This window comes from Stomoxys calcitrans, chromosome 5 (assembly GCF_963082655.1).
Source record: "Stomoxys calcitrans chromosome 5, idStoCalc2.1, whole genome shotgun sequence".
Lineage (NCBI taxonomy): Eukaryota > Metazoa > Arthropoda > Insecta > Diptera > Muscidae > Stomoxys > Stomoxys calcitrans.
This window is the reverse complement of record NC_081556.1, coordinates 157687658-157702713: the sequence shown is the minus strand read 5'-3', so window position 1 is coordinate 157702713 and position 15056 is coordinate 157687658. Positions and strand designations below refer to the sequence as shown.

The window sequence follows — 15056 nt, the reverse complement described above, 5'->3', positions numbered from 1 at the left end:
CATATAGGATTTGATTCTAAACGGAAAGTCTACGTTATGGCTTAATTTTAGTAAACGGTCTTGTAAATTTAGTTTGTGATCTATTTCCGATCCGTTTTTTTGTGCGAAAATTCTTTCCAACTTTCTAATACTGTCGACGAAATGAGGCGCAGGTTTTTTAGAGAGTCTTTATCATAAGTACATTCTCGGATCATTATTAAGGCACGATTTGATTGAAGAATTCCCTTCTTAAACCATTCTAGGGTCTTCTTCCCGAACACAACTGGAGACGACATAACTTGATTTATCCTGGCAAGCGTTTGCATTTCATTTCCCATGTCATTACCAAATGGTTGCTGGAAAATGATAGAAATTATAGAAAAATTATGTTTTAAATGAAATATAAATCACCTTTCCAGTGTAGTTAAAATTGCTTGTTTCGAGTTTTGTGCGTCGAACCAGTCATTAACCAGTTGAACAAAGTTGGCTGTTGCAAGGCGTATTTATCGGGTGGCCGCATCAACCCAGCTGAGAGAATTTGATATGTCAACTAATTTTTGAATTCGCCGTACAAAAATATAAACTTCAAAATAAATAATTTATAAATTGTGTTTGCTACTGTTATGGTTTATAAACTTAGGGCATATAATGGCACGCGTTTAGTAACCTCATTCACTATCAGTTTAACCCAGGAAACTTAGGTCTATTGTATCGACCCCGAAAGATTCAAAAAGCGCAGAAGAACACTGATAAAATTTACATCAGTACAATGCCATACATTAAAATGAAGAAGGTTAGGAGCCAACATGCATGACAAAACGGCCAGGAGGTCTGGAAAAGCTCCCACCAATATGCAAGATATATTAGTCAAGAATAGTGAAAGGACTTGCATGGAGATAATTTAGACAGGTAAATAGATTTTGTGTAACTGTAATCCCGCACCTACTCTCGCAATTTCGGGGCAGTCTCACAATAGGTGCTCAACTGGCTATGACTTCGCTTCATCCCCATAAATCAAGCTTAAGTCCGCCATGTGACCAGCGCAAGGTCAAAGTCCTGACATTGCAATGGCTTTCCAGGATATTCAGTAGTGAGGGCGACAGCTCCATCACATCTAGAAGAGGTTTCCTGAACATACCAAGTTACCTAGTAAACCTAAACAGCCACACACCATGATAACAACGCCATCCTTGTAGCCAAAAAACTTTAACTGTCCTTTTTAAATAACCCGAAAATTCGACATATATCCAAGAGCCAAAAAGGGATACAAAACCCCTCCTTGTGGTGATTGAGCTGTAATCACAATCTTCCTATTTGATCCATTTGTTAGCATTCACTTGGTAGCTATCTACGGCTACAATAACCTTATGAAAACTATTTTAACCTGTTATCTTCGTGGTTTTGTATGTTGTTGTACACACATTTTCAAGAGGTGGCGATCCTTGTCAGGCTCCTGTCGGTGAGTATGCTCGTTCCGGTCCAAAGGACCGATCGCCCTGGGAACAGGGCGCTAATAACCCGACTTGTCATATCGAGAATTATAGGCACTTAGTATTTATGCAAGAGTCGATGCCGCTCGGCCTCACACTGCTATTCTCCGCTCGATACCGCTGATTGTCCGCGACTGCCATTGCATGTGTTTTTTCTTGACACTCAAAAATTAATAAACTTCTTTCTTCTTAATCTCATTGGTCGAAACAAATTTGCCGAAAATTTTCAATGTCAAGGCGCATTCTGTTTCGATAGCCTTATGGCATGGAAAGCAGAGTCAAAGCAGAGTGAATGTTTTCAAAAACAAGAAGACGTAGAAAACATTTATTTTATCTCTCTAGTCTACTTACTCATGCGTACACAATTTTCTACAGAGAAATTATTTTGCACGCAATCCTTTTGTCTACACTAAGAAATAGTAAAATGTTACAATCAAACCAGCAAAAAAAGAGAAATAGAAATAGACATATTTAAATATATATCAAACAAGTCGTAAAAATTGCGCCAATTAAAATGGTTATAGTATGCATCAAAAAATACAAAAAATTAACTATGAAAGCTTAAACTTAAAAACTAATTAACTTGTCTTGTCTTCTTTTCTCCTACGTAGATCAACGAAAATCAAAACTAGGAAGCAAAATCAATTATAGTAGCAGCATCTATTTAAGATATCGGGAATTCGACAAGAAATAGGATGAGCCTTTATTTTTACAATTTCACGACATATATTGGGTTGCCCAAAAAGTAATTGCGGATTTTTCATATAGTCGACGTTGACAAATTTTTTCACATCTTGTGACTCTGTAATTGCATTCTTTCTTCTGTCAGTTATCAGCTGTTACTTTTAGTTTGCTTTAGAAAAAAAGTGTAAAAAAGTATATTTGATTAAAGTTCATTCTAAGTTTTATTAAAAATGCATTTACTTTCTTTTAAAAAATCCGCAATTACTTTTTGGGCAACCCAATATATACCTTACTTTAAAAAATTATTTTTCGCTTAACTCAATTTAATTTTTACTTAGCATAATTTTTGTTTACCATAGGTGACATGAAACAAGGTGAAGACCATATTTGATTGCGCAAATTGCAAAAGGAACGTGGAAATGAAGCCTCAAACGGAGAACTTAAGTCAAGGACTCTAAAATCTGGTCGAGTCATTCCTGGTTGCAGATATGCTGTGCTCCGATCCCCATTATATGTTTGTTATAGTTTGTCTTAAGTACATCTCAATAGTATGGGTGACTAATCTTACCATTACGTTCGTAATACCTCGAAATGTCCGTCCATCTGTTGAAATCAAGAAGGCGTAAAGCAACGCTTGCAAAGTTGTGTACAGATATTTCGTCAATAAAAATTGCATACACGCATTGTTGGTAATTCGATTTTATTCATAGCCCATACACTATGGTAGGGCGATTTTAAGATCTTGGGTTTGTACCATTGTGAAATATTGATTTTAGACCCCATAAAGAATGTATATTCTTGATCGTCTTGACAATTTAAGTCGATCCAGGCATGTCCGTCTGTCTCTGAAAAGCACGCTTACTTTCGAAGGAGTAAAGCTAGGCACTTGAAATTTTGGGCAAATATAGCTCCCATATAAACCGATCTATCAATTTTACTTCTTGAGCCTCTAGAAGACGTAATTCCTTTCCGATTTTGCTGAAATTTGGCATAGTCATTGTTACAATGACTCCTAAATAAACGTGCCAACCATGGCCTGAATAGGTGCATAACCTGATATAGCTACCGTGCATATCGATTCCCCATTTTACTTCTTAAGTCCCTCTTGCGCGCAATTCTTATCCGATTTGGTAGAAATTTGGCACGAGGTGATCTACAATTGTCTTTAACATCCAAGTGAAGTATGGCCGATTAGGTTTATAACCTGACATACCTCTAATAGCATAGCAATTTTGATCCATTATATTTAGTTTGCCTATAAAGAGATACCGGGCGAAGAACTTGACAAGTGTGATTCATAGTAGAGGGTATGTTATTATGGGTTTCAAATTTATTTAAACTACTGTATTTTCTTAATAAACTGATTTTAAAATTTCGTATTCACAAAACTCATAATCAAATAACTATTAAACATTTTATGCCAAACATAAAACGGGGCATAAAGTTGTGTCAAAAAAAAAAATAGGGGTGCACCCAACTAAAAACAAATATCTATTTTTGTATATAAAAATATTTTGTTTCATTCAGATGTTTGTTCTTAAGATTAATTATTGATCAATTACCTAATTGATTATAACAATAATTATGTAATTAAAGCTTCAATAATATAAAATATTTTAATGCATAAATTTCTGCCCAAAAATTTTCTGTTCAAAATAATAGAGGTGTTGACATTTACAACAAAAATTGAAAAGCAAACGACACAAAAATTCAACTGAGTAACAACTTTAATTATTTCTGCTTCTACGATGCATGGAGTCTCAAATATATCTTGACATCTTTTTGCAGGGAGTTGTTGGTAATTCTGTAAACAGGTTTGGTGTCATTTGGCATTTGTATCGCTGTCGCTAATTTCAAAAGCCTCCCAATATTTGTTCCTTTGAGGAGCGGAGACTGAGCAGGTCACGACTTAACCTGAACCCCATTGGCCTTTAACCACTCCTTTACCAATTTTATTGAGTAGTTTTTTAACTTATGTTAGAAAAAGTACGTCTTATGCCAGGATTCACTAATAGAATCCTGGTCTTATGCATAGTGTGATTATTTATAGATCTGATGGCTTCGCATTGCATGAAATGAAATAAATAAATAAAAAAAATAAAGTATGTTTCTGGTATTAGAATACTAATTTCATGAATAAGGAAACATTATATGTTCCAAAATTCCAACGTAGGCGTGCAAATAAATGGCCTACACCTTTGTACAATAGGTTCCAATGTGTCAATACTTTTTCCCACACCATGTTTGGCTATCGTTTTTGTATATATTGCTTTATACTATGTGTTGGACAGACCTCGGACTTACTGTACATTTACATGGTACAATTTCTTATGCCGGTGCATGATATGAAGCAGGCACCATACTCTTTTTAAAACTAGGCATATGAATGAATATTCCTAGCGACAGTTGTTGGTTGGACTAAAATAAAATACAGCAAATATGATTGCTTCCGTTTTGGCGCATTATATGCATTGAAATTGTCTGTACTTTCCCAAGACTGGGACTAATCCCGATTAAGTTTGTTGTTGTTATAGCCACATTCGCGGTGTCTCCATGGTTGTATGCACCAGAGGCATACAATTTTCCTTAGGCTACCATTAGACGATAAGACACGTCATATGTAATTTCAAAAACAACAACTCTGAAAGTTGTACACACCGTGTGATACATACGAAAAATTTTATATGACAATTGGATTTTTCGATTCAATCGTGCTTTTCTTTCATCATATAAAAAGGACAATACATATGAGAACTCATGCCGATTAGAGCACGCTCTATTCGTCTTCGACGTACATAAGATAAGTCTTATGAATACAGAAAGTGACATCTTATATGGCATGCCAATAGACAACTATAGCTATATTTCTCTGGTGATGCTTTTTTGCACCCCAATAATGGAGCAAAGGCCTCTTGGGATTTTTTTCATACTCGTAAACGGAATTTTTCGGCATACTCATAATCTACTCGATAATAAGTACCCATACTTGGGTCAAACCATGTATACATACAAAATTTCATCGAATTCGGAAGTGCGACCTATAAAGTTCATTTTTGCCAAGCAAACAATTCCCAGTTTTAATTATTTCTGGTACGAGGCCTAAGCTCTGGGCTGCTTGAAAATGAATGCCTTCTGGACATTCCCAAGGAAATGACAGTAAGCTATCTGAATAACGTAAAAACACAATTCCGCCTTATTTGTCCTTTGTTTTTTTTTATATAAAAAATGTAAAAAAATTGATTAAGAAAATAAAGTGCATACAACTTAGCACAAATCAAATTCTTATCGTTTGTACAAATGCTGGACAAAATCAAACAACATCCGCATTGTAGAATTAAACTCAAGAGCTTGGAATAAAAATTCGTTCCATTGACATAACTTTACTTGGTTCTTATTTTTGCTGTTTGTGCCTTTAAACGAAAGGTCATCTTTGTTTGATTTGATGTTGTTGATATTTAAAGCACTCAAAGCATTGGTTCCATTATTCAAAGACAATGGCAATAATTTGGAAGCATTCGTATCTACTGGAATAAAGCTGGGGACAATATGGTTTCTTTTCATATCTTCCTTCGTTGATTTACTATTTCGCGTTGTATCGGTAGTTTGGTGCTGATTGACGTTATAACCGATTTTTCCTTCATTAGATGATGTTACAGATTGAGGATAATCTTTATAGTCATTTACTTGTTCCGATAAACCGTATAGTCCTTGTATGCTGTGAGAAGCGGAGATTTGATTAGAAATACTACATGGCAGAGATAATCGATTACCATTTGCATTATATCTCCTTCCAGAGTTTTCATACATTTTTGTTGTATTCACGTTCTTTTTATTAGAAGGCATGGGAAATTGATACATCATTTTGTTTGGCTCGATTTGTGGTGCACTGTGGAAACTATTGTTTGGGTTTGGAACATCTCTATAGCCACAGTTACCAATATTATCTTCTCTTAACTGATTGGATGACTTTTCATAGGCCCGAATCAAGTCCACGATTGCATCAGAGATTCCACCTAAGTGAAGAATAAATTAATTAATTTTCAAGTGTTTATAAAGAATTGTATGTGTACATAAGTGAGACTAGAGAATCTACTAAAATCATTCAGAGAATTGTTTTCGTATTTTCCTTAATCGCCTTTATGTGACTCCACTTATGACGACCATGCCGAGCAACTCTAATATTCAATGCATTGCAAAGCCATCAGGTCTAAAAAAAGATTAGTCTAGTTCAAATAAAACTAATTGTTAAGCAGCCTAAGTTATTTTAATTATATTATTTATTTTTCCCCCAACATAATCCTCCCCCTCCTTAGAAGTGTCATACTTACCGATATGAGTCTCCCGATAACAAAAAATATCCAACCATGATGTTGTCATACCGTTAGCATACAAAGCCACATAAATACTCTGCATTATTTGCAATTCAAAACATGCTGTGATGGCATCTCGGGACACACTTGCCACAAGTTCCGGGCAAAGTGGGCCGTTTAATACCATCGTATCTTTAGACAAATGCCGATAGCCCATTGCTTCGAAAAGTTTCTCGGCATTGACTAAATTAGTTTTAATGTTAAGATGATAAAATCCGGAATGCAACTACAACAAAACTTGTAATTAGCAAAAATGTTAGCAGTTTGATATTCTGAGCTTACTTTAATTGTTCGAAACTCTTTTCGCCATGGTTTAGTAAGCAGATTAGTTGCATACTGATTGATTGCTTCAAAGGCCGATATGGCTTTGTCGCCATTGAATTGGTGGAGCTCCTTTATTGACTGTTTCAAAACAGAGAGAGTTTCTGGGAACAAGAATTTCCGATCTTGTTGCACCATACACAATAGTTTCTTCAGAGTACCTAAAATCAAATGATAAAACTGATTATCATGTCAGATTCGTTTGAGTTTTCGATTTATTCACCTTCTAATTTACGCAGTATCTCGAGTTTCTGTATACTATCTTCAATCTCAAGACAATATGTGTTATGAAGTCTTAATGTTTCATCCCACATTTTAGACAATTTATATTTCAGCTCGAAATTTGCCATATTTCTACTTTGCATGTAGCGAAGTGTTTGTTCTCTGATTATTAATACTGCAAATGATTAATCAAGTTAGCTCTGCAAGCATTTCTTATCATTAAATACTTGGGGTATTCCCCTGAATACTGTGTTTTCGATAAGTTCAGGGCAAGATATATTTACTTACAGGTAGTGGCAGTTGCCCAACAACAAAATATTTAGTGCACTATTTGTCAAAATCAGTCATAAGTGCAACTCTGATTTTGAGTATGGTACTAGTAATGCAAATTTTGCCCATGAACATTCCACTAAGGAACAGGGGCAAACTTCTCACATATCAATGAGTGCAGTCCGATTCAAGTTTTAAGCTCAATGATAAGGGGCCTCCTTTTTTAAAGCCGAGTCCGAACGGCGTGCCGCAGTGCGACACCTCTTTGGAGAGAAGTTTTATATGGCATTGTACCTCACAAATGTTGCCAGCATTAGGAGGGGGAAAACCACCGCTGAAAATTTTTTCTGATGGTCTCACCAGGATTCGAACCCAGGCGTTTAGCGTCAAAGGCGGACATGCTTACCTCTGCGCTACTGTGGTACTAGTTCGCCCCATTTTTCGTTGTTTGTGTGTGTTATGGTTCTTAACTATAATGCACACACACAACCAAAACTCGTAGACAGATAGTGTAATTCGCAAGAAAAAATTTTACTCAGCTGTTAACGGTACACTACCTGGTAATTATGTCATGGGTTAGGTTAGGTTGAAAAGAGGGTGCAGATATTAATCCACCGCATACCCTACACATTCTATTACTTGTCGCATAGATTTTACATAAGTGAGCTCGTAGTCCTATGTGTCCCGTTATGATACCAATAGCTATACTGACCTCCTTCTTACTTCCTTTCAGTAATAGCCTAGTCTTCTCACGATCTGGATCCTCCCATAGGATTTTCGCCGTTCTACAGACCGTTTCGCTGTTCCACAATGTTGCATGCACATTCGTCGCACACTCCCTTAACTCGGACTGCGTCGACCCCAAAGGCTTCGGGTTAACCAAGTTTATTGACGGCAGTCTTCTGACCTTCACCGACAAATCGTCTGTCGGCACCCAAACGATGCGGATTTTGCCATCCTCAGATGGCAAGACTGTTTGTGACCTTACCGTCCTAGTTGCTATTGCCCTTATGGCAATTTTACTGCGAGTAAAGATGTTTACATTCGACGTCCTCGCGTTTGTACCACACCACTTCACGCATTCCGTGATCGCCCGGATCACCGCCTGCAGGACCGTATTATGGTCAGGAAGTCGAATACAGATTCTCAATGTAGACCCCCAGGCCCATTCTGTCCTCTACCTTTGATCCATCCATGTAACATGGTCTTCCAGATGGCAATACTAGGGTTCCGTCAATCCAAGACTGTGCAGATGGCAGAAGTGCCTCGCACTCAACTTCAAGGTTCATCTCAAGTATCCGATCGGAAACTACTTCCCTTCCTTCTAGGTTTTCTCGATTTTACCGCGATGGCATGAGCTGCTCCCATCCTCAATCTATTCTACCATAGCCGCAGTGGCTGCCTCACACTTAATATGTATGTCAATGGGTCGGACATGGATAAGTTGTATATTGTATTAGGGTGTCCCGAGCAATTAGGCGTGACAAATTAAAAATAAAACAAATGTTCTTCTTTCCCAAATGCAACCCGACCAAAATTTAATTTTTTACATTGGCAAAAACAAGAAAGTTCAATAATTCTATATATCGCTGTGCAATCGGCAAACCTATGCTCCGCGAGCGCTTCCAAATAAGTTTCCAATAAATTCTTGAAAATTTTGAGAAAAAATTGTCAAATATCAAATTATAGCTTATTAATAGCTCTAGTATATAGTGCGTATCAGATGAAGGTACTTCATAGATTTCTAGTGCAGTTACACAGCATAGTTTTTGATTTCATGTAATAATAGCCGTTAACACATATTGTATTGGGTTGCCCAAAAAGTAATTGCGGATTTTTTAAAAGAAAGTAAATGCATTTTTAATAAAACTTAGAATGAACTTTAATCAAATATACTTTTTTTACACTTTTTTTCTAAAGCAAGCTAAAAGTAACAGCTAATAACTAACAGAAGAAAGAATGCAATTACAGAGTCACAAGCTGTGAAAAAATTTGTCAACGCCGGCTATATGAAAAATCCGCAATTACTTTTTGGGCAACCCAATATATATAGTACGTCTTCGGACGTATTTTTTGCAATGTCTTGTGTTTTACAGATTCGTTATAGGAATAGAAACTTTATTATTTGTTTTTTCGACCCTATATAGAATATGTGTACAAATTGTTTAAAAAAGGTCCTAACCCAGAATCTTTTAAATATCTAAAAAATCTACCATTGAGTAGGCCTCATTTTATCAGCTGTTTCTTACTACGGAGACATTTCAACTTCAAAATGCCGCCGTCCACAAATTAACCTCACTGACGCCGTGGAAATTGGGATTGACTTCGCATTCTTCTAAAATAAAAAATAAACAAAAAAAATGTCTAATTAATCTTCAATGTAAGGGACTCCCTCAAGCAAACTTTATTATAAATTTTAGCCAATGATCATTTTGCAAGAGTTTCCCGGACGAGAAAGTGGAGCTGGATCTTGAGATTTTGACATTGTTCAATCGAAATTTTGTCCACACGCACTATAGGAAGAAAATCAATTTTTGGTTTGAACGTAAATTTGTGCAAAATTATGATTCTAGATGAAATTGTGTCATGGTAAGGGCATGAAAGAAAAATAAACAAGGACAAAAACTACACAAAATAAGCAATGTTTTATTACTCACAAAGGTATCAGAAAAAGATTGGAACTTACGATAAGGAGCCGTGGGAGAAAACGGTGGAAATGAAAATACTTGATGGATTTAACAGTGGAGTAACGTTAAAGACTGCTAAGTTAAAAACAGAGCTGATTGACGTGGATTTGGTCCGAGGTAAGTAAATTTACAATTGCACTGTATACCATTGCACACCTAATCTATTGAAAATTTGTGCAAATGTATTGATTACAGGTTCTACGTTTCCTAAAGCTAAACCCAAGCAATCACTCACAACCGTAATACGCTTATCAATACTGCGTTATCTGTTCCTGCCCCTGTATGCCCAATGGTGGGTGAAACAAACATCCCCAAATGCATTTGGTCTGTTGTTTTTCGTATATATGAGCCAAATGGTAAACTGGGCCGTATATACATACAATGTAAAGGAAGGTTCATCAGTTCATATTGACAGCAAGCCCCCTATAAATCAAACCATTAAATATGCGAGTGATGATAAAACGGAGACTGATGTGAGCCTAAACATAATACAAAGTGATATAAATAAAATTGACAATGGTAAATTTTGTTCCAGCGTGTAATTTCAATTTCGGAGCTTTTAATTCCTATGGCTTTAAGCCTACTTTTGAGTTTAATACATTCGCAAATTGTTGCAACAAACATAGCACAGCAAGGCGGAGGTGTTAAGTGCAAACGAAGGCGTCACTCAAATGCTAGCCAAAACAGTGGACGACAAAGCAAACTTCGCAGGCGTAAAAAGCTTGTCAAGTACGCAAATTATTCCACTTTTTTGTGGTGTAGATAAACATTGATTTTTTTATTATTCTATATTCTTAGATTACGAAGCCATGATTTGATAGATACTAGAAAATTTTCAGCCGGGGTAAATGAGCTCATAGGAAAGGCAAACAAAACCTCATTAGAAGTAATCAATAGCGTTGGTGGGAAGTCCAGTACAGGACCCGTAAATACGCCTCCAACATCTTTGAAAATTAGTCTTTCAGAACCGCACTCAGCTTTTTCTTCGCTTCCCAAACAAGACCTTGCGGATTCACTTAAGAACGATAGTATAGAAGATAACCAATCAGAATGCTCCATTGGAAAGAGAAATGTGACATTTGCATCACCTACTCAGGAAAAGCAGCAACAAACATCACCACAATCCGTATCGACAACGAGCAGTACACACACATCGCAGCACGGTGAAATCTCAAGCTTGTCTTCAAACAGCCCAAATAATTCACCCATTAAAACTGTTCGTATTGATGATTGCGTCCAAGAATTTTATGATGATTTAATTAATAGGACAGCCATTACCAACTCCTCCCAACAACAGCCACAGCCCATTCACTTGGTAGAAAATCGAGATGTACGACGCGCTGTAGGAGATGACGACGGTTTTGAGAGTCTTAATGGCAAAAGTTCTAGTGGTGAAGATACAAATGCTTCTCCCCAAGCTCTACGACTTCGAAGTATTATTAATAATCACGAGAGGGTAGAACAATTAGCTGATGTATGAATTTGTTGAAGTCACAAGGCAGTATTGCTTTAAACGCTTATATTTAATTTTCAGCGCAAAATACGACCCCAGATACCCGACTCCAATACAGACCACATGACACAAAGAAAAAGTAATAAATCTCGAGATGTTAGTAGTGACGAAACAGAAGAGGAGGGTGACGATGGTGACTTGGTATCAAGTCCAGCTTCGCAAGGAACATCGAACTGCAATGACTGCACGACATCGGCTACAGAATGGTTAGGCATAACAACCAATAGTAAGGAAATGTTACTAATGTGTGTGCAAAATATGGAATTTACCTACGTTCTTTATAGGCGAGGAATGCAGTTATAGTTCAGATTACGATAACTCGGATGGTTACAAAGGAAATCAATATTCCGATGCAAATGTGTCCGATTTGGACTATACGCCAAACACCATTTTAAATCCCCATGGAACAAGTGACAGAAGTAAGAAAAATTCAGTTGAAGGTAGTTTTTCTTTAATGCTAGCCTTATTTCAGTCAGCTGTACGGTTTGGGACCATCGCGAAATCAAAAAGGCCCAAATGTCAGTTTTAGAAATTTCCTCGTGCATCATTGAGAATGTCGAGCTTATGCCGGAAACTAACGACTACATATACATTGGTATTCTATGTTCATTTGTCCTTTCGCTAATACCATTCTTCTGTAGATTATGTGAAATAACAATGGATTCGGAGAAAGCGAGTGAGATCAATTACTTCGATTTGCCTATGATTCTGTGGGAGAAGGCTGCATTTTCATTTACGGCTATATTTGGTTTTGCCTTTGGCGATACCAAATGGGAAAGAACGGTACTGGTTATTGGATTCATAAACCGCTTATGCTTAACCATGATTCTCTTTATGATATTCGGGGTTGCCGAAAGAACTTTCAAGCAGAGGTGACTAACCCAACTGTGAGACCTTCAAATCTAATAATTTTTTTATATATTTTTTTAAGATTTCTCTATGCAAAATTATTTTCGCATTTGACGTCATCGAGACGTGCCAGAAAGTCGAATCTTCCCCATTTTCGATTGAACAAAGTGAGAAATATCAAGACATGGTTAAGTGTTCGATCATACTTGAAGGTTTGTACGCATAACACTTTTTTGCTCAGCATTTGTAGAATCTTATATAAATTTAATCGTACGTAGATGGTCCAAATTGTTTAAAAAAATTTAATTAAAATTAATTGAAGACGTCATCTTAAATCGGTCAGCACTCATTAATAAGGGAGAAAAACGTCCCTGCTGTTCCTTAACGGAATATGCGTTGACACTTTTGCAGTTGTGTAAATAATTATGAGTAAATACATATATCAATTCGGTACGTACAACCGGCTGTCATGGAATTGACAAACGAAACAAATCAATTCTATAACAGCCGGTTGTACGTTCCGAATTGACCCGAAGGACTCCTTCAGCGCAAGGGCTGCCGCCTCAGTGCTAAAACAACAACCCGAAGGAGTCCTTCATAGCAAATGTTTCTGTATTTTTTCAAGAGATCTTTAAAACTCCAAACAACTTTCTCCAAATAAAATGTTTTCTCTCCAAAAAAAAAAAAAAAAAAAAAAAACAATTTTAAAAGAAAAATATTTACCTATTATTTTTTTTTACAAAAATTAAGTTTCAAACACATCCAAATATTTCTAAAGTATATGTAATTTTGATCGTCGTTAAAATTTCAAACGATTTGGCAATGTCCGAAATATTTTTTAATGTTAGATTTGCATTCCTTGAACCAATGAATACTTCAAACGTAAAATTTCTCATCTCCCCAATAAATTTGGTAGTTGTACAGTATTTCTGCAGTAAAAACCACAGTAGGTGAATTATGCTTTCTTTTATTTTAAATTAAACTCAGTCCAAGAGTAATGGTCGGCGTTAAACTAAGGAATATTCGTATACTCGAAAAAATCAATTTTAAAGCCATGATCATGAAATATCGCTTAGAAAATTCCCAATTTTTCTCTATTCCCCATCAAAATGTCCTTTCGCCAAAAAAGAAAAATATTTCCTCGATCATGAAAAATGCCCTGTTTGGGGAATTTTTCCCTAATCCGACAACATACGGCTAAAACAACAAATAAAACAAATGCCTAAAGTAAGATGTTGTGAAAATTTCCCAGATCGATTTTTTTATTTTCATCGTGTAATTCGATGCATCATGATGTCGATTTGAATAAATTACATAGAACTACTTTCTGAAAAATAAAATTTTTTGTTTAATTTAAAGATGAAATTTAAATCAAAAATAAGAAAAATCTGTACAATGAACAATAAAATTATAGAAGAATTAAAAATATTTCTCAATGGTCTTGATTAACACCTTACTTTATTTCACACAGAAAAGAGGTCCCCAACGTTCCGTCGACATCATTGTATCAGCAGCGTTTATTGTTACTTTGCTTTTATTGGCATTCCTGAGTGTAGAGTGGCTTAAGGATTCCGTTCACCTCCACTCTCATTTGAATTTAGAAGCATTAATGTGGTCAAGCACTATTGGTATTTTTCTATTACGTTTTATGACTCTGGGTAACAAGATTCACCATAAATATAGGTCTGTCTCCGTATTAATAACAGAGCAAATTAATTTATATTTGCAGGTATGTTGGTGAACCAATCACCGCTTTAGAAAATATTTCAGCTTTGAATTTTTTATTACAGATTGAAAAGAAGCCAAAGAAGAAAGATGAATTGATGGTGTCCAACAGTGTATTAAAACTGGCAGCCGATTTATTAAAGGAACTTGAAACGCCTTTTAAAATATCCGGACTTAGTGCCAACCCCTATCTGTTTACAACAATTAAAGTTGTCATTCTGTCTGCGTTGTCGGGAGTTCTTAGTGAAATGCTGGGCTTTAAGCTTAAATTACACAAAATCAAAATCAAATAATGTACCTTACTGCTCTTAATGCTACCAATAATTTAGTCTGTAATTATGTACTGTACTGTCTGTCTTGAGTAGAAATTGTGAAACAAATAGCAATTTGTCCAACTGAACAAAATATGCAAATTCAACTGAGAACAATCTGTTGTGATTTATGATATAAATGCTATCATAAGAACATGATCGAATATAGGCAATAGAATCTTTTGGATGCAATCTTATATATATGTAGATGTTAGTTTTAAACAAAACTGCGTACAGTGTTGTTCTATTTATATTTTACTTGTTTCTGTAAGAACTACAAATATTTTAATAACAAATAAAAGAGGCATAAATATAGTAAATAATAATCATAGGAACTTCCTATATGCTTCGGCAAACACGTACTTAAATTGTGAAAAATGTGTGTTTCTCACTTGAATATGGGCAGAAAAAGCGTGACACGTAAAAGGCTTTATAATGCTTTGTTTTTTACCTATTATTTGTTGTGTGTTTTAGCATGCCGGAAAAAAATAGTCTAAAGTATGCAATCACTTTGCATTTAGAATTCGTCTGAAGCGGACGCTTCGGGATTCGATGCTTAGTCATCGTTATACACAGTACAGTTATAACTGTACATTGGTTTTAATTCTGTATTTTTGATACACGTGTTTTAATTT

The 15056-nt window shown here is 35.8% G+C and overlaps 2 protein-coding genes and 1 long non-coding RNA gene across 5 annotated transcripts; 2 read left to right on the top strand and 1 right to left on the bottom strand.

Annotated features, from left to right (window-relative positions):
* The first annotated feature begins 416 nt into the window (after window positions 1–416).
* LOC106088434 (uncharacterized) lies at window positions 417–2846 on the top strand. 2 transcript variants are annotated; one of them, XR_009398503.1, is made up of 3 exons: window positions 417–1438; window positions 2081–2214; window positions 2513–2846. It is a non-coding gene; the product is annotated as an uncharacterized LOC106088434 (long non-coding RNA). The 2 variants fall into 2 exon arrangements; XR_009398502.1 differs by having other exon boundaries at window positions 2081–2345.
* A 2655-nt stretch (window positions 2847–5501) lies between these two features.
* On the bottom strand, window positions 5502–7257 carry LOC106088433 (protein tamozhennic). Its single transcript, XM_013253957.2, has 5 exons — window positions 7068–7257; window positions 6806–7005; window positions 6482–6749; window positions 5924–6166; window positions 5502–5868 (listed from the first exon to the last, which is right to left on the bottom strand). The coding sequence occupies exons 1-5, from the start codon at window positions 7207–7209 to the stop codon at window positions 5834–5836; spliced, it is 888 nt and encodes a 295-aa protein (XP_013109411.2). The 5' UTR covers window positions 7210–7257; the 3' UTR covers window positions 5502–5833.
* Window positions 7258–9636: 2379 nt separating this feature from the next.
* Window positions 9637–14747, top strand: LOC106088432 (protein phtf). Of its 2 annotated transcripts, XM_013253956.2 has the most exons (12): window positions 9637–9925; window positions 9998–10140; window positions 10219–10496; window positions 10559–10752; window positions 10822–11239; window positions 11321–11497; window positions 11558–11762; window positions 11821–11955; window positions 12009–12408; window positions 12468–12597; window positions 13857–14114; window positions 14176–14747. In XM_013253956.2, the coding sequence occupies exons 1-12, from the start codon at window positions 9900–9902 to the stop codon at window positions 14401–14403; spliced, it is 2592 nt and encodes an 863-aa protein (XP_013109410.2). In that variant the 5' UTR covers window positions 9637–9899; the 3' UTR covers window positions 14404–14747. The 2 variants fall into 2 exon arrangements, with proteins under 2 accessions (XP_013109410.2, XP_013109409.2); XM_013253955.2 differs by having other exon boundaries at window positions 10822–11497.
* Window positions 14748–15056: the final 309 nt, after the last annotated feature.

Coding starts and splice junctions, on each gene's coding strand:
- LOC106088433 (XM_013253957.2), bottom strand. CDS start 7,209: ATGCAAAGTAGAAATATGGCAAATTTCGAGCTGAAATATAAATTGTCT. Junction 7,006..7,067: donor GATACTGCGTAAATTAGAAG/GTGAATAAATCG, acceptor ATTTGATTTTAG/GTACTCTGAAGAAACTATTG. Junction 5,869..5,923: donor AAGGAGATATAATGCAAATG/GTAATCGATTAT, acceptor CGCTTCTCACAG/CATACAAGGACTATACGGTT.
- LOC106088432 (XM_013253955.2), top strand. CDS start 9,900: ATGATTCTAGATGAAATTGTGTCATG. Junction 11,498..11,557: donor GGGTAGAACAATTAGCTGAT/GTATGAATTTGT, acceptor TTTAATTTTCAG/CGCAAAATACGACCCCAGAT. Junction 14,115..14,175: donor AAATTAATTTATATTTGCAG/GTATGTTGGTGA, acceptor TTTTTATTACAG/ATTGAAAAGAAGCCAAAGAA.